At 35.7% G+C, this 18,385-nt stretch overlaps 2 protein-coding genes and 1 long non-coding RNA gene across 3 annotated transcripts; 1 reads left to right on the top strand and 2 right to left on the bottom strand.

Annotated features, from left to right (window-relative positions):
- Nucleotides 1-2,571: 2,571 nt before the first annotated feature.
- On the bottom strand, nt 2,572-9,973 carry LOC133185642 (collagen alpha-1(VIII) chain-like). The gene is made up of 8 exons (XM_061320953.1): nt 9,933-9,973; nt 8,781-8,862; nt 8,319-8,483; nt 6,003-6,101; nt 5,727-5,780; nt 3,101-3,197; nt 2,871-2,993; nt 2,572-2,704 (listed from the first exon to the last, which is right to left on the bottom strand). The coding sequence occupies exons 1-8, from the start codon at nt 9,971-9,973 to the stop codon at nt 2,655-2,657; spliced, it is 711 nt and encodes a 236-aa protein (XP_061176937.1). The 3' UTR covers nt 2,572-2,654.
- A 1,103-nt stretch (nt 9,974-11,076) lies between these two features.
- Nucleotides 11,077-14,275, bottom strand: LOC133185762 (uncharacterized). Its single transcript, XR_009720938.1, has 4 exons — nt 14,213-14,275; nt 12,941-13,021; nt 11,305-11,379; nt 11,077-11,095 (listed from the first exon to the last, which is right to left on the bottom strand). It is a non-coding gene; the product is annotated as an uncharacterized LOC133185762 (long non-coding RNA).
- A 1,499-nt stretch (nt 14,276-15,774) lies between these two features.
- On the top strand, nt 15,775-16,263 carry LOC133185641 (uncharacterized). The gene has a single exon (XM_061320952.1). It carries the CDS (start codon nt 15,775-15,777, stop codon nt 16,261-16,263), a length of 489 nt encoding a protein of 162 aa, XP_061176936.1.
- The last annotated feature ends 2,122 nt before the right edge of the window (nt 16,264-18,385 follow it).

The raw sequence follows: 18,385 nt of genomic DNA, 5'->3' as shown, positions 1-18,385 counted from the left end.
ATTTTATGTATTACATGTATAACACCAGTGAGAAGTCTTGAATTCTCTTACTTTCACTTTCATTTTCAGAGGTTAATGCAGACAGATGCATTTTGCCGGAAAACAAATCTGACATGGTACCTGGAGATTTTAACCAAGGAAAGACAACTTGATGTGCTTTGATTTGAGGGGTCACTCACTGCTGAACGAAAATTAGGGACATTGCTATGTGAAGAAAAGTTAACATTGTCGCCTATGGGAAAACAATTAATTAGTAGGCTGTACCCATGTGAATTTGGCATTATAAAGAAAATTTTATAAAGCAGGAAAAACATTCCTGAAAAATCATGGCATTATTGCAAGGATGGCATGAATCAAATGGCAATATTTCAAGAATTGACTGCATTTTATCGTCATTAATTTGCTTACAGCATTTTCAAAGTGCTGAATGTGAATGGGAACAAACAAGAAGTCTGTGAACCAATGCTCACTAGTAATACCCAAGCTTTGATGTGAATGTACACAAGTTCAGTTATGGACAGACACAAGGTTGAACAAGAAGTTGACATCAGATTCGTACAAAAATGAATCCCACCATATTGCAGGCCTAAACAAAGAGTTTGCTAAAATTTCAAGCATCTGCAATTAGTAGTTGCTGAGAAAACTGCAACCAAAATTTGTTCTGTATGATACGGACACACACACACAGATAAACAGGAAGTTGACATTGGATTTGTACAAAACTTTATCCCACCATATGGCATGCCTAAACAAAGAGTGTGCTAAAATTTCAAGCATCTGCAATCAGTAGTTGCTGGGAAAACTGTGACCAAAATTTGTTCTGTATTGTACGGACAGACGCATGGATAAACAGGAAGTTGACATCTGATTCGTACAAAAATTACTCCCACCATATGGCATGCCTCAACAAAGTGTGTGCTAAAATTTCAAGCATCTGCGATGAGCAGTTGCTGAGAAAACAGTGACGAAAATTTTGTTACAGACAGACACACAGACGGACAGACAGACACGCAAGGGTAAAACAGTATACCCCCCTCTCCTTCGGAGCGGGGGTATAATTATCCTCTTATATAAAGATGGCATCCAAATTGTCAAGTTATGGGTGTGTGTAAGTTTATTAAAAACAAAAGAGTTATCAACTGAGATTTGAGCAACATATATTTTGTTGAAGAGTATTCCTAGCAACTACAGGTAACTGAAGCTTGTAATACTTTTAAAATCTAAGACATTGGATAGAAATGTTTTTCATCTGGTTTCACTTACCGGTATGCCCTTTTGACCAGGTATTCCAGGTATGCCCTGTTCTCCTGGTTGTCCTGGGAAACTTGGTTGACCTGGTTGTCCATCAAAACCAGGATCACCTGGATCTCTACTAAAACCAGGCTCACCCCAAGGACAAACCCCACAGTCCTCACCTCTTCTACCTGAAATTGAACGGATAGGGAAAAAATTGCATGAAGAAAAAAAGACTTACTGGCTTTACTACAAATCTAGTTAATTCATGGTGAAAAGGGAAAACCTTGATAGGTGCAATTGTAATTGAATAAAAGGTTTATGATCCCCACGATGCCTATTATCGATATACACCCTAGCTGCAATAATGTAGACCTCTCCGATTTTTTTTAATCTGATATTTTCAGGAGAGGGCTACAATTCCACTGCATTTCCGTAATGGTGCAAGTATATTTTTTTAGATACGGGTGACTGCAGGCAAAATAAATTGTTTTTGCATTCAACTTACTTCCAATAAGACGGAATTTTTATTCACTATCAACATCATAACCCTTTATACGCGAAAACCGAGTAAAATAAATCTACATGTTAACCAGTCCAACACTCGTTCTCCTCATCAGCCATGACAGTTCTCGCGTGATGTACTGAGACTTGCGCTTGAAATTTAGAATCACTTGATAAAGTAAATGTCGGTGTTGATAAATGTTTGTGTTGTATAATATCACTAAACATTGATAAATAAAAGCATTCCATGGAATATTTTTTCATAAACAGTTGATATTTATGCTTAAATTAAGGGAAATCCTAAGCAATCCACTCCTGTAGATCCCGAATTCTCATTGGTTGTCCCAAAATAAAATTGATCAAAGTCAGTAAACATGGCAGATAAATTCAAGTTGTGATGTTGACATACATGAAAAATAACCAATATGTGGATTGATGAGTTCAGGCTAGATATTTTAATAAAATACCCACTTACTGATAATTTCAGCCGAAATCTGTGCGGTAGTGAATCACTCCCGCACTTGCACCATTATGGAGATCCTAAGGAGTTGTAGCCCCCCCCCCCCAAAAAAAAAAAATCGGAGAGGGCTACATTATTGCAGCTACATACACCCCAGTGACACAGCTTTTTAACATTAAGTCAATCCTTTTTAGTGTCCTAATATATCCACAAACATGACAATGCTATCATTTGGTTTAGATCTGCTCTGATTTTACACAAGCCTACTAGTCAATGAATGATCAGAGGATAAGAACCAGGGATTTCTGGATCTCCCTCCTCTCCAGGAAATCCTGAAGGACCTCTTGGACCAGTAACATCCAAACCACCTCCAGGGATACCAGGAAATCCCTCAGGACCAGGTTCTCCCCTAGGACCAGGAAGTCCATCAAGACCAGGTCTTCCTATTCGGCCCTGTTCACCAGGGTATTCCAGGCAATCCAGGCACTCCATGAAGACCAAAGCCACCTGGAATAAAATAAGTAATCATTGCTTGAGCTCAGAAAATGTAAACCAGGGTTTGAGAAAATGCAAACAAGTGCACAATGCTATGATTATTCAAAGAAAATAAGAAATAAAAAAACCTTAATTTTTGTACTTTGTGCAAATCAACATAATAATCCTAAAAAAATACCTTGGTCTCCCTTGTCTCCTGGATAGGAGAATCCAACAGGTCCTCTCCTCCCAGGTATCTCATCAGGCCCCGTTAGGCCAGGGGGACCATCATGTCCCATTTGACCATCTGGAGCGTCATTTCCTGTGCAGTATACAAATTATAAGATCAATCATCTGACAGCATTTCTAAATATTAATTCTCACATCTACTTATACTAAGTAATTATTAATTGAATTCCTAACACTTACCTGGGAATCCTGGAAGACCTTGTGGGCCAGGGTCACCAGGTTGACCTCTGGGTCCAGGACAACCTTGACCCCCACCATCTGGATCTCCTTCTGGACCCTGCAATTTCATTTTTTTTTATCATTTACATGTACTTGAATATTTAACTGAATTCTAAACACTAAAATTTAGTAAAATCAAAACTATTTTTAATTCATCAAGAATTTGGAAATAAGTATGGATAATTTTTTTTATATATTTTGGAAATGGATTAAAATCATGTACAATTTCAAAAATTAATCACATGCAAATGAGGAGAAGGGTTCACAAATGGAAACAATTTTGGGTCTGATTCTAGATTTTCCAAAATGAGGACTGCATGTACTGAGCAATTAATGTGATGCAAGTAATTCACTACTACTTTTGAAATCTATACATATTAAACAAGAGGCCCATGGGCCACAACGCTCACCTGAGTCAATATGGCCCTGCTGTTCTTTGTCAGCAGATTTCTTCTTCTATATATTCATACGGAAAGCTTTGATCAACTGTTCTAGGCATAACCTATCCCCATTTGCCATGTTTTGAATGAAATTAAATCTAAACTTTCTGAGGATGCTTCTATATTCATATAACTAATCATGGTTTTGCTGTTCTTGAAACGGAATTTTAAAGATGTCTGCCATCCTACCCTGGGGGGAAGGAAGGGAGGGGGGGTTCAAGATTTGAACAAACTTGAATATACACTACCTAAGGATGCTTCCATATCAATATGACTAATTATGGCTTTGTTGTTCTTGAGAAGAAGATTTTTTAAGATATTTCTTATATATATTCTTTTGTTAAACTTTGATCCCCGATTATGGCCCCACCCTACTACTGGAGGATGCCTTGAACAAACTTGAATCTACAATACTTGGGGATGCTTCAATATCAAAATGACTAATCACGGCTTTCCTGTTCTTGAAAAGATTTTAAAAGATTTTTCCTATTTATTCCTATGTAAAACTTTGATCCCCTATTGTGGACCCACCCTACCCCCGGGGGTCTTGATTTTGACAAATTTGAATCTACACTACCTAAGGATGATTCCATATCAATATGACTAATTGTGGCTTTGTTGTTCTTGAGAAGAAAATTTTTAAAGAATTTTCCTATATATTCCTATGTAAAACTTTGATCCCCTATTGTGGCCCCACCCTACCCCCGGGGGTCATGATTTGAACAAACTTGAATCTACATTACCTGAGGATGATTTCATATCAAAATGACTAATTGTGGCTTTGTTGTTCTTGAGAAAAAGATTTTTAAAGAATTTTCCTATATATTCCTATGTAAAACTTTGATCCCCTATTGTGGCCCCACCCTACCCCCGGGGGTCATGATTTGAACAAACTTGAATCTACATTACCTGAGGATGATTCCATATCAAAATGACTAATTGTGGCTTTGTTGTTCTTGAGAAAAAGATTTTTAAAGAATTTTCCTATATATTCCTATGTAAAACTTTGATCCCCTATTGTGGCCCCACCCTACCCCCGGGGGTCATGATTTGAACAAACTTAAATCTACACTACCTGAGGATGATTTCATATCAATATGACAAATCATGGCTTTGCTGTTCTTGAGAAGAAGATTTTTAAAGAATTTTCCTATGTATTCCTATGTAAAACTTTGATCCCCCATTGTGGCCCCACCCTACCCCCGGGGGTCATGATTTGAACAAACTTAAATCTACACTACCTGAGGATGATTTCATATCAATATGACAAATCATGGCTTTGCTGTTCTTGAGAAGAAGATTTTTAAAGAATTTTCCTATATATTCCTATGTAAAACTTTGATCCCCCATTGTGGCCCCACCCTACCCCCGGGGGTCATGATTTGAACAAACTTGAATCTACATTACCTGAGGATGATTTCATATCAATATGACTAATTGTGGCTTTGTTGTTCTTGAGAAGAAGATTTTTAAAGAATTTTCCTATATATTCCTATGTAAAACTTTGATCCCCCATTGTGGCCCCACCCTACCCCCGGGGGTCATGATTTGAACAAATTTAAATCTACACTACCTGAGGATGATTTCATATCAATATGACTAATTGTGGCTTTCTTGTTCTTGAGAAGAAGATTTTTAAAGAATTTTCCTGTATATTCCTATGTAAAACTTTGATCCCCCATTGTGGCCCCACCCGACCCCCGGGGGTCATGATTTGAACAAACTTGAATCTACACTATGTAATGAAGGTTTCCCATAAGTTTCAACTTCTCTGGCCCAATGGTTCTTGAGAAGAAGATTTTTAAAAAAAGACACCAAATTTTCACTTATTCTTAATTATCTCCCCTTGGAAGAGGGCATGGCCCTTCATTTGAACAAACTTGAACCCCCTTCTTCCAAGGATGCTTTGTGGCAAGTTTGGTTGAAAATGGCCCAGTGGTTCTGGAGAAGAAGTCGAAAATGTGAAAAGTTTACAGACGGACGGACGGACGGACGGACGGACGGACAGACGGACAGACGGACTACGGACAAAATGTAATCAGAAAAGCTCACTTGAGCTTTCAGCTCAGGTGAGCTAAAAAATTAGAATATCATTATAAAGATATTATGTAACATTGCCTAATAATTGTATTGTCATGGCAACCTACCAGATCTCCAAGGTCACCCCTCATCCCCTGAAAACCAGGGTCTCCAGTTCTGCCCTAAAAGCAGAGAAACAGCCTTAGGAAAGGTGACAAAAATATACAAAATTTACCCTGATGAGAAGATTGTGACATAAGATCTAATTATAAATTTCTTATTCAGAACTCCATAAATAGTGTAAAATCTGAACTTTCTAGTCTATCAGTTATTGTTTGTTGCCAATTTTACTAAAATCAAAAATAAGCCTTTATGCCTTAGTTAATTTGAGGGGTGGATCTTACTGTTTCTCCTGGTAATCCATCATATCCTTGTCTCCCCTTTTCTCCCTGTTCTCCTTTCAAACAATAGGGTCCTGGTGGGCCGTCCTTACCTCTCTTGCCCTAAAAAAAGGTCATAGAAACAAAATATCATATTATCACCATACCTAAGACATAAAATTAAAATCGCCATAAAAATAGTGGCAAATAAAGAGTCAAAATGATCCCCCCATCATTGCATTCCCTCATTTCTTGCATTCCAGGCATCCCAAAAGGCCCTTTATCACCTGGCAAACCTGAAAATCCCTAAAAACAAAAATCCAGGTAAAAGTCAATGAAAGGTACATTATAAATCAAATCTATCTCTATGTTTTTCAGTTACATGTATTTCAAAAACATAGGTAATCAAAGATTACGAAGCTCACCTCGACGAATGTTATCTACATGTAAGGCAAATTTCACATCATATTCTTTTTGTAGTTAGTGTACATCCCAAGATCAATATCCATGCAAGTTTGATTTAATTATAGACCTGCTCAAAAAACTTTTGACCTGTTTAGTAATCAAGAAAATTTTGGTCAGTTCCAACATTCAAAGCAAGTCTGGAAGTTTTCATCCTTAGATGCACCATCTATGCAAGTTTATTCATAACAGGCCATAATATTATATAGCTACTCCAAAAAAATTACCCTGGTCACTCATCTGGAAAATGTACGTCAGATTCAGAATCCAAAGCAAGTCTGGAAGTGTCCATCCCTAGATACATCATCCATGCTAATTTGGTTAAAATATGGCTAAAATTCACTCATGTGGAAAATCTAGGTCAGATCCAGCATTCAAAGCAGGTTGGTTAGTGTACATCCCTAGATGCATCATCCATGAAAGTTTGGTCAAGGTAGGGCTTATAGTTACTTGGGAATGGGACTACTCCTAAATCTAAACCTGGTCTCACATGTGGAAATGTAGGTCAGATCCAGCATCCGAAGCAAGTGTGGTAGTGTCCATCCCTAGATGCATCATCCATGCAAGTTTGATCAAGGTAGGGCTTATAGTTACTTAGGAATGGACCTGCTCCTAAAACTTTAACTTGGTCACTCATCTGGAAAATCTAGGACTGATCCAGCATCCGAAGCAAGTTTGGTCGTGTCCATCCCTACATGCATCATCCATGCAAGTTTGGTCCAGGTAGGGCTTATAGTTACTTAGGAATGGACCTGCTCCTAAAACTTTAACCTGGTCACTCATCTGGAAAATCTAGGTCAGATCCAGCATCCGAAGCATGTGTGGTAGTGTCCATCCCTAGATGCATCATCCATGCAAGTTTGGTCCAGGTAGGGCTTATAGTTACTTGGGAATGGACCTGCTCCTAAAACTTTAACTTGGTCACTCATCTGGCAAATCTAGGTCAGATCCAGCATCCGAAGCAAGTGTGGTAGTGTCCATTCCTAGATGCATCATCCATGCAATTTTAATCCAGGTAGGGCTTATAGTTACTTAGGAATGGACCTGCTCCTAAAACTTTAACCTGGTCACTCATCTGGAAAATCTAGGTAAGATCCAGCATCCAAAGCAAGTTTGGTAGTGTCCATCCCTAGATGCATCATCCATGCAAGTTTGGTCCAGGTAGGGCTTATAGTTACTTGGGAATGGGACTTGCTCCTAAAACTTTAAAACTTTAACCTGGGACGCCGATGCTAACGCCGAAAATTAAATTTTTTTACTACTAACAACTTATTACAGATTGTTCATGTCTATGGCCTTCAGATAAAGGAATAATAAAAGAGCAAAGAGCTAGGTTCACTTTATGCATAAAATGGCCATGCCCTTATATCAATTAATTAAATGTTGAGAATCCAGATATTGGAAAACAGGCTTTGATCTGAGAAAATGCAGTGTTCTTGAATTTTGCAGAAAACATGTGTATTTGACTACCTTCAGCAAAGAATTAAAATATGAGCACAGCCCACGATCCAAAAATTAAAACACGTTTTGTGATCTTCAGAAACAGATCTTTCATTATGTAATTGCATATTTTGGATCAGAGGTTGTGCTCTATATGAAATATTGAAAAAAGACCTCAACTTTTGGCCATTTTTAAGGGAATTTACAGGATATGGGAAAAATGACGCATTTTATGTCATAATGCATTGACTAGAGAGAAAATTACGTCATGCTCAATAGATACATGGTCACCAAGGGTGCATTTTCAACCAAAACTGAGCAGTTTCGATTTTTTTAGAAATTCTCAGGGCCAAAAAAGGCCCTAAGTGGCTCTTGCTTTTTTAAGTTAAGTTGTATTGTTATGACAGAGAGAGTAACAATAGGAAATTTCCCACTAACAAGATCACCACTCATTCCATTAAATCCGGGTCTTCCAGGTCTTCCTCCCTCACCTGGGTCCCCCCAATACTCCTTTTCTCCCTTCAGAATCTCGTCTGGTTTGTTTCCTGGTAAAGTTGTGATGGAGCCTTTAGGACCTTTGAGACCAGGTAATCCTACCTCTCCCTGAAAACAGACAATCATGTAAATTATAGGTCAACACAACAGGTCAATTAGCCTGGAATTTCACACAGTTTTAAAATTTCCTTAATGATAAATTCAATGTTTTACATTTACACTGGTGACCAAAATAAACTTTCTAATGCCTCTTTAGCATTGGTTAAATAATAAAGGATATTTTGCATGAATATTAACATTACACGTGCTATTCTTCAACAACATTGTGGTGAATGATTATAATGCATGATAAGTGATTTATCTACAGAAGTATACCTGTAACTTCAACTACCAATGAACACTGACCTTTTCACCTTTGGGGGGATTTCTATCCTGGTCTCCCATGCTTCCCTTTGGCCCTTTACCTCCTGGAATTCCAGTCGGCCCCCTAAAAATTTTAAAGAAGTAAAATTTAATTAGAAAAGATATATTTTATGATAAATGAAGGTACCACAATTTTCAACTGAGCTACAAGAAAATTAAGAAAACTACATCATATGAATGCCCTAAAATATATTCAATAGTAACTACTTAGTATATTTCCTGCTTCCCCTCCCTGTACCCCACTTCTTTGATGGCTTCATTGTTGGAATAATAAAGAGATATCATAAAGATCTAGCAAATTTATGTCAATATATTTTATTTTGAAAATATGACCAAAGAAAACAGACAAAAAAAATTCCTCAACACTGGGACAGGTACATGTACTTATCTTCTTTCATGTACTTGTATTTCTTGACTTCTGTTACAAGATCAAATAAAATTTATGTAGTTATTTTGATCACTTCCTGCAGGAACTGTCAAATAACAATAAATGGTGTATAGTGACAAAAATTATCTCCCTTATACCGTTTTCATTTATTATATCAAAAATCAATATGGTACTTATTAAACATTTGTGTTTAAATAATAAAAATAGAAATACAATAAAACATGCTTATAGCGAACACACTTATAATGAACTTACACCTACAGTGAAGTCATTTTAATTCCCCAAGGGTTTTAAACTTATTGTGAAGCTAACAGATATAAAGAATTACGTTTATCACAAAGCAAAATCACAAGTCCCTGGCACTTCGTTATAAGCATGTTTTACTGTATGCTGTTTTACTGTATGTAGTTTCATTAAAGGATGATGTGACATAACTGCTATCTGGGGCCCCTTTTTCTACGACGAATTATATTTAATCTACAACGATTTTGATAGTTTTCAAACATGAGTGAATAAATACAACGCCTTTTGAATAATTTCACTAGCTCCAAAACAATCTAATTATAAGGATTACTGCATTATCTTTGATTTTTTAGACCCTATGACAGCAACATTTGGCCAGGTTTGTGACAATATGTTCTTTTATGAAAAGAGAATAGGCGGGTCTTAGTACAATAGAGGGATATGCATGTCCGAGAAATTTACCTTATATGGCTATTGTTATTATTTCGCACATAGTCGCTTACCGAGAACAATTGTCCAATCCGATGACAGAACGACAAAACATGCTGTCGTTTACTACGTTTACATTTTATCACAGACACGTGGTTTAGGTCAATTTACACATTATCTCTACTACATTTCAAACTTTTAATGGTCAGCCAAGGCTGTTTATACATAATAATACGCATGGAACCTCAGCGTTTACCAGTCTGGGTCAAGAAATGCACATGAAACTTGAATTCACTGATACTCGGAATGTGTGTAGACCTAGCGAATTGCCCACCAAACGCTTTACGAAACTTTAAATAATGTATATTTATAAATCAATTGTTTGTAACTGTGAGCTGGGAAATTGTAGATCTGTGCCTAATCTGTGACTCAAATGCATAAAAAATTGTTTATCCAAAAGTAGGTAAAAAAAGCCTTTTTTCCAAGCATAAAATTTCCTTAGTATTTTTGTGGCACTCACTGGTAATGCATCTTATTTAGCTGATTGGTCAGTTAGAAAGTATGGCCAGTGCCTCGATTATCATATGAATTTATTCTTACATCAGAAAAATAGTTTCGTCGATCTGTTCATAATAGGAAAGGCCATCTAGATTTTACCATTTTTTTTAAAAAACAACATGTGAGCGCAGTTAGGTACATTTTTCTCCTTTCACGTATAGGTAGATTTCAATAAAATACAGTGACCAGCCAAAGGAGAAAAATGTACCTACTTGCGCTCATATATTTTAAGGGCTTCAAAGAGGGGGGCGGGGCCAAAATTCAATGGGAATCAGATGTAAATATAGTACCCCTACCCAAATAAAAGATCTATATCTTCCAAATTACATTTCTATTTTTGTTAAAAGTAGTTTTCCATAAGGGTACACATATCAGTGATTAGTTGCATGCAAAAATTAGAGTAAAATTTGGACATTTAATTTTTTTGCCAATTTACTGGGGGCCGTATGTCACATCATCCTTTGTCTTAAAATCATTTCGACTATAACACATGTATAATCTTGTACAGGTATAGCAAACTATGGAAACAAAAAAATCGATTTTTTCCTTGTGAGATCCTGTTGTCTTCTGATAATTGTACATGTGTCATAATAGAAACTGACTGAACATTTCTTACCCTAGGACCTGGAGGGCCAAAAGGCCCAGGGAGTCCAGGTTGACCTGGAATGCCAGGAACACCCTAAAAAATAGATATGTCCAAGATTTAATCCTTGTCAGACATAAACTGGAACAATTACAGAAATATTTATTATGGAATAAAGCTCTTAAAGTTAACTGAAATCTAAGCCTAGAACTTAACTTGTTAAAGTTACATTAAGATTTACATTTCATTATATATAGTGTGAGATAACACGTCTGAAATCCAGTTGTTATGGTGATGATACTTACACTAGGAACCCTTCATCCTAGATTACCCGGATCACCTTTTGGACCAAATCCATAAAATCCATCTCCAGGATTTCCCTGTGGATTAAAAAATACATTTTATTGCCAGAAGATACATATTAAAGCCGATCTTTTGAATTGTCTTATGAGCAAAATACAAAATTGTACATTATAAAATCAGTAAATCCAATCTGAGACTTGATCAGCCACTTTAGAGACTTGTGCATTATGTGCTTTATGTATGCTTTACAGATTATCATAATTGGATTGGAAGACTTGAGTAATTTCTCTGTCTGTCCATCAGTCCATCCATCTGTCTGTCATTCTATCTGTGTATAACACTTTATGTCTGGACAATATCTCAAAGAGCTTTCGAGCTTTTGCAATGAAATTTATGCCCCAACTCAGGCTTTCCAAAATGTGCTGGTACCCGGTACTTTTACCCGGCTGATATTATGAATATACCGGCCAAAATATTCATTGGAGAAAAATTTAATAACATATTTAATTAAAATCCCTTCCACAAGCTACCTCCTATTTTTGAAAAAGTACCGCCTATTTCTAATATTTTTGAAAGCCCTGCCCAACTGCCTATGGCCTAAGGGAGACCTCTATCAATTTTGAGGTCAAAAGGTCAAGATCAGTAATTCATACACTGCAAGAAATGGTTTCCAGATGGTAAACTTACTTCTCAACTTTTTCTATGAAGATTTATATCATACATCCAAGTCACCTAAAGACAACCCCTGTTGATTTTAAGGTCAAAATCAAGGTAAGAAAAAAAAATGAAAAAAAAAAATGATTTTCATATGATCACTTTAGTTCTCATAAAGCCTTTTCAATTAAAACTTTTCATAAGATGATTGCTCTTTGTGACATTAAGACAACCTGCAAAAGTTTTGAGGACAAAAGGTCAAAGCAAGAAATTCAATTATTGCAAAAATTGAATTCCAGATGATAAATTTAGTTTTATTTGAGCTTTTACAATTAAATATTATTATTATAATATCATTACTCCCAATGACTTAAAAAAGATCTCTCTTGAAATTTAGGTAAAATGGTCAAGGTCAAAAATTCATATGTTGTGAAAAAAAAATAATGGCTTCCTGGTGTTATAGAGAGTTCTCTTTGTTTTCCAATAATTTAAAAATTTTATACTTTTAGTGAATATGACTTAAAGAAGACTCTTTTGATTTTGAGAAAAGGTCAAAGGCCAAAGTCAGAAATTTATATATTGCATACATATTTTTCAGATAATAACTTAAGTTTTCAGTAAGCTTTTGCAATGAAAATTAAGGTCCTGAATTTCTTTAAATCAAGAAAGACCCCTCGTGACTTTAAGGCCAAAAGCTAAAGCTCAATGTCAATCTTTTTTTCTTTCACAATCTGCATTTTTTTTTTCAGGTCTTCCTTGCTCTTCATATAACATGAAGCGGGGGACAAAATTCCCTGACTTAGCTTGTGATACTTTTGACATCAGTTATACTGCCTTGAAATTAATGCCCAATAGGGGTTGCTTGTGGGTGCAAATATACTTGCCAAAAAAAGAGTAAACAAAATGACAGCACAAGATGTCAATACTTAAAAACATGAAAGATTTTTTATATCTTTTTAGTGTGTTGTTTCCATGACAACCTACCTTGGGTCCGGATAAACCTGGTACACCCTGAGGCCCCCGATTTCCTGGCAGTCCATCAACTCCAGGGTTACCCTTTTGTCTCTAAAATAAACAAACACAAATCATTTTTATTTTAACATTCTGTAATAACAGACTGCTTTGTGTCATTCATGTTTACAATAAAATTCTAATTAACCTATGGAATTTCACAATACTCCCAATATCATGTTTACTACATCAATTTTTGATATGTAATATTTTGCTGTAAATTTACAATGTCTTAGCATGGAAAAAATTGGCTAACATATGCCAATTTTATTTTTAAAAAATTGCATTTTGAAATCTATGATAGAATAAATGTTTTTATTTACATTTGCAAATATTTTTCTTAGATGAACCTATAGAAGAGAAAATATGTTCAATTCTGTATGAACTTATTAGGGGGTCAGAGGTCATGGCGTGACCGAATCACACAGCGAGACGATATCTTGTCTACATATTTCTGTCACAGTGACACTGGTTTCGGAACTTCTGAACCGTCAAAGCGATGAAAAAGATAAAATTATTGACACATATATTTTTTTTTTTCGTTCAACAAATGATCGTTAGATCTTTCTTCGGTGTGAAGAATGTTTCTAATTAGCCTAAAATCACGCTTACCTCTTTAACCCGAAATTCCTTTGAAGGTATGTAAACTGAAGACGATAGCACCGCTTTTGACTTTATATATAAAGAACTCGTACAATAATAGTAAGATAATTCCCAGTAGCGATCATTGTTTTTTCATTATGAACAGATATTTCCTGAACTGGACTGCTAAACATCAATGTAAGTATTCAAATGTTGGAGCGAGGCGAACTCTCAAGACCAAACAACTTCTAGGTCATTGCGCGTCACAACATAGCAATACGGCGGGCCGTTCGTGTAATAAATGCAGTCCTATTCAGAATATTCGTCTCAAATGTAAATAAAAGTAATAAACAACAATGTCAAAAAGTTCACTGGGAAATGAACTTGGTTGGTACGTGATCAAATCTTCTGAGAAGCCCTTCGGGCTTCACAGGATTTGATCACGTGACCAACCAAGTTCATTTCCCAGAGAACTTTTTAACATTGTTGTTTATTTCTTAATTATACCACCCCTCTATTTCTCTCCTTTAATTATTGTTCACTTTGTCTTTCATTATATAAGTACTCAAAGTATTTTTCATAATAATTTCCAATGCATGACAATCATTTATTACATATTAAATGATAACATTACATTTGATACATGATTAAATTATTTCATACCTTTGTCCCATTACATCCAGGGTAACCCTGTGGACCCACAGGTCCCTCTAAACCTTCATAACCCTAGAACAAGAAAAAAAAATGTAAAAACAATAACATATCACTCTGAAGCTATAAGAATGACCAATATTTACAATTTCATATATACACATGATAAATGTAATAATTATAAATAATAAAATCACTTTTTTTGGTGAATACTAGGATTAACAGTTGTGACACTGCAGAAAAATTTCATAGCCGGTTATTTAGTTTTTTCTGCAATGGTTGCAAGTGATAATCCCCATATTAACAAAGAAAGAAATAAATGTTATTGTTTACATGTATATCTGTATAAATCATTCTATAAAGTAGGGGAAATTAATATTATGTTAAATACTGTTTTATTGATCCATACATCACATTGATGAAAGACCCAATTCTTAAGACAGGGCTTAAAAAAAACAGATCTAACTTGAGTTTAGAGTTAATCAATTGATAAACAGCCATTGGTTTTCATCAGAGAGAAAGGCAAAAATATTCAATGTAAATATTTCATACTATATATAGTTATATTTTATAATGCTGAAAATAATGCTGTTAATGAAAGAAAAAAATTAAATGTAGTTACCTACTACACTGGTGTTTACAAACAGCTAGAAAATATTGTGTTAAATTGAACCGTTGAAGAAGAAAATGTTACCCAAATGGCCATATTTAAACAAGAATGTGGGTACAATTAAGACTACATACTTTATAATTCAAATATCATACAATCATGATGAAGACAAGAGCCAATTACCAGCACAACGAGAGATGACTTACAACGAGATGACTTATAACGAGAGATGACTTACAACGTGAGATGACTTACAACGTGAGATGACTTACAACGAGAGATGACTTACAATGTGTCACACCAGCAAGAACAAAGGGAGGTAATGTACTTGATATGAAAGGGAGCTAACTTTTTTCAGGTTAAACAATAACAAGTTATAGGTTATCTAAATTAGAACATTGTTTTGAAAAACATTTGATTTATCTTCCAAAGGATTTGAGACAAGAGGCCCAGAGGCCACATTGCTCACCTGAGCACTGTGGCTAGGATAAAAGGAAAAATCAATTTAGTATTGAAAAGCTTAAATGCATAAGTGGTCCCAACCTACCCCTAAAGGGAGTGGGGGGTATGATTTGAACAAAATTAAATATACACTAACTAAGGATGTTTACATAATTTTTTGATTAACTGTGACTTTTTTCTCTACAAGTTTGAACTTTCATTGTGGCCCCACCCTACCCCTGGAGGTCATGTTTTGAACAAACTTGAATCTACACTACCTGAGGATGCTTCCATATTACCTGGATTCGGTTGCACGAACGTTAGTTAAATTAAATCTCAGTTAGTGTCTTAACTAGCAGTTAAATTTTTAACGACGAGTTACGTAACTGTCAGTTAAAAAGTTGTTGTTCGAAAGTCTATTAAAAATCAATTAGCTAACTCACATTTAATTGATGTCTTATAGTTAACTCTCTGTTAATTCGTTCTGCACGCGCGCGTTTCCCGTACCTACGGCGAAGTAAAAATGGCTGCAAGTGCAAGTGTAAAGCGAGAGAGGAGTACCAACTGGTCCTTGGCCGAAATAACTGTCTTAACAGATTTCGTGGAAAAGAACGAAGAAGTTTTAAAAGCCAAACAGAGCAATTTGATAACAAATGCCAAAAAGAACAGCAAATGGGCAGAAGCGACAGATTTAGTCAACGCAGTTGGGGTACAACGCAGGTCGGTAGAGCAAGTGAAGTTTAAATGGGGGAATCTGCAACAGGGGGCTAAGAAGACATTTACAGAGACCCGTAAACATGCCAGGAAAACAGGCAGTGGACCTCCACCCAAACCCCCTACTGCCGCCGAGGAGAAGATAATTGATTTAATGAAAGACAAGCCAAATTTCTCTGGAATCGCTGGGGGCTTCGAGTCATCAATGCCAGGCACAACAGGTATAACAATGAATATTACAAAGAATGGACAGAAAACATGTAAAAAGTCCAACGGCATTATTAACTCGAAAATATAACATTTTAGTTATAAATAGCAATACCTGTAGTACACAGTCAGGCATCAAATGTTTGTATGCTTGTTTACATTATCGACTGACAAAATGATGACGTCATATTTCAGATTAGCTTAGCCTACACCCAGTTATAGAACTTACTTTAACTTGATAGGCCTAATTGGTGTTTAAAACAGACTGACTTGTTCAAAAAATAATGATGCGATTTCTTGATCCTAGTTAACCTTTTATTCGGAATTTCATTAGCAAATCATAAATATTCTTACTTGGTGCAGCTGCATATGGATGATCACATGCTTCAACCATGCTATCCTATAAGTGCTTAATCATGGTACGTGCATAAAATCCATGGATAAAATGTATCAGTAATGTAGTTGAATCTGTAGATCGCAAAACAGTGTGATCCTTGCGCTAAACCTTGTTTGGACCGTGGGTTTTCGACGATGTGGAAACTCATTCAGAATATGCAGTGCGTTTGCAAACATGACGTCATAAGTGGGGCACTAAATAGGGTGCTAGATATGCGTTACTCAGAGAGAGAGGGAGAATTCTAAGTTGGATCTTTTTTTTGAGTGGGTGTGCCAGCCCCCCCGGAAAAAAATCTTATAATGATCCACGCATGTACTCGTACACATATAGTGGATATAGTGTTCAAATTCATTCCATGTACTCTCAGTATCTTTGTACACTCTATTGTTTGCCGAAAGATATTAATTAATTTATACACAGATACGACTCAGAGTTTCGAACTATTAGGGAAAATCATTTACACTGTGTGTTTTGGAATAGATGGTTTAAAAATTCGGCATCAAATTGTATAGAGGGGATAATCGTGTTAAAAAATCTTAGACGTGTACATGTAAATTCAAGATTTGTGAGATCGAAAATTGTATATCCCGTCATTTGTAACTAAAAATATTGGGTGTAAATGTGAATTGTGCCTGCATTGTATGTGGAGAGAATTCTTTGAAAATTATACCTGGACTTTCAGCATCCGACTGTGCAAAAATTTAATTCATATATACCGATCGTAAGTTTCCTTGACATATATGGACATTAAAATCACAGACATTTGGAGGCTGGACCGCCCCCCCCCTTCATTTTCTTTCTTTTTAAATCTGGGGTCGACACACCTTTTTCCTATTTTGGTATAGTCTGATATGCACTACATGATATCAATAATCTAACCCATTGTTTTTAAATATATCGTTTTCGACTGATATATCACCGGGGAAAATAAGTGTCAAAACTTTCCGGCAACAATGAAACATAAAAATGCTTACGATGGAATAGCACTTTATTATAACTTAGGTCGGTAGGGTGAATTCTGGAAATCCAAAAATTGCACCCGAATAATCCGAAGCCTAGGACTTCACTGATTAACAATGATGCATGTAACATATAAATAATAAAGTATAACAATGACAATTAGCACAATTCTGAACATGAGTGACAGATGGTTTAGATAGAATAACTCATGACATGTTGAGTAAATTGATTAAATTGGCGCGTTTTGAGTAACATAGTAATTAGCATAATTAAAGTTTTTCGTGATATTTAAAGTAATTACAGATAATTAAAAGTATATTTCAAAGTCAGGTAAAACATGTCACTAAAATTGTTTTTAATCAAAATTTACACTGTGATAGATACATAAAAAGAGAGAAGCCTTGCAACTCTTTTCTCGTCAACCGCCTAACCCCGTTTAAATTTCGCGTGATTATTTATCTAAAGCATAACAAAATACGGTATATGTATACATTTAATAACTCTGCAAATTCCAAGGGGGGGGGGGGGTCCGGAAACCAACACTACTGGCCTAAAAAATTACTGATAGTGCCACTTTTTACTGATATTTACTGATATTATACTGTTGGTACTGTTGGTACTGAGAATTTCTGATATTTGCTGATAGTTTTACTGTTGTTACTGATAATTACTGTCGGTTCTGATATTTACTGATATTTACTGTCATTTTTACTGTGGGTTCTGATAATTACTGATATTTGCTGAGAGTTACTGTTGGTACTGAGAATTGCTGATAATTACTGAGATTATTTTCTATGTTCATGAGATGTAAAATTTAAAAGAGACTGGGGTGGATGGATTAAATAAATTAAACAAA

The sequence above is a fragment of the Saccostrea echinata genome, unplaced genomic scaffold, assembly GCF_033153115.1.
Source record: "Saccostrea echinata isolate AGI-Se365-2 ecotype Australia unplaced genomic scaffold, CSIRO_AGI_Sech_v1 ptg000012l, whole genome shotgun sequence".
Classification (NCBI taxonomy): Eukaryota; Metazoa; Mollusca; class Bivalvia; order Ostreida; family Ostreidae; genus Saccostrea; species Saccostrea echinata.
Note: the sequence above shows the minus strand (reverse complement) of the source record. Positions and strands in the feature narration are given on the sequence as shown.

Bases quoted from the DNA above. Each gene is read 5' to 3' on its own strand.
- LOC133185642 (XM_061320953.1), bottom strand. From the start codon at position 9,973: ATGTTTTGTCGTTCTGTCATCGGATTGGACAATTGTTCTCG. The intron at 6,102-8,318 runs GTTAGTGGGAAA...ACCTTTTTTTAG, and splicing joins ATGGAATGAGTGGTGATCTT to GGCAAGAGAGGTAAGGACGG. The intron at 3,198-5,726 runs GTAGGTTGCCAT...ATGAAATTGCAG, and splicing joins GGGGTGACCTTGGAGATCTG to GGTCCAGAAGGAGATCCAGA.
- LOC133185641 (XM_061320952.1), top strand. From the start codon at position 15,775: ATGGCTGCAAGTGCAAGTGTAAAGCGAGAGAGGAGTACCAACTGGTCC.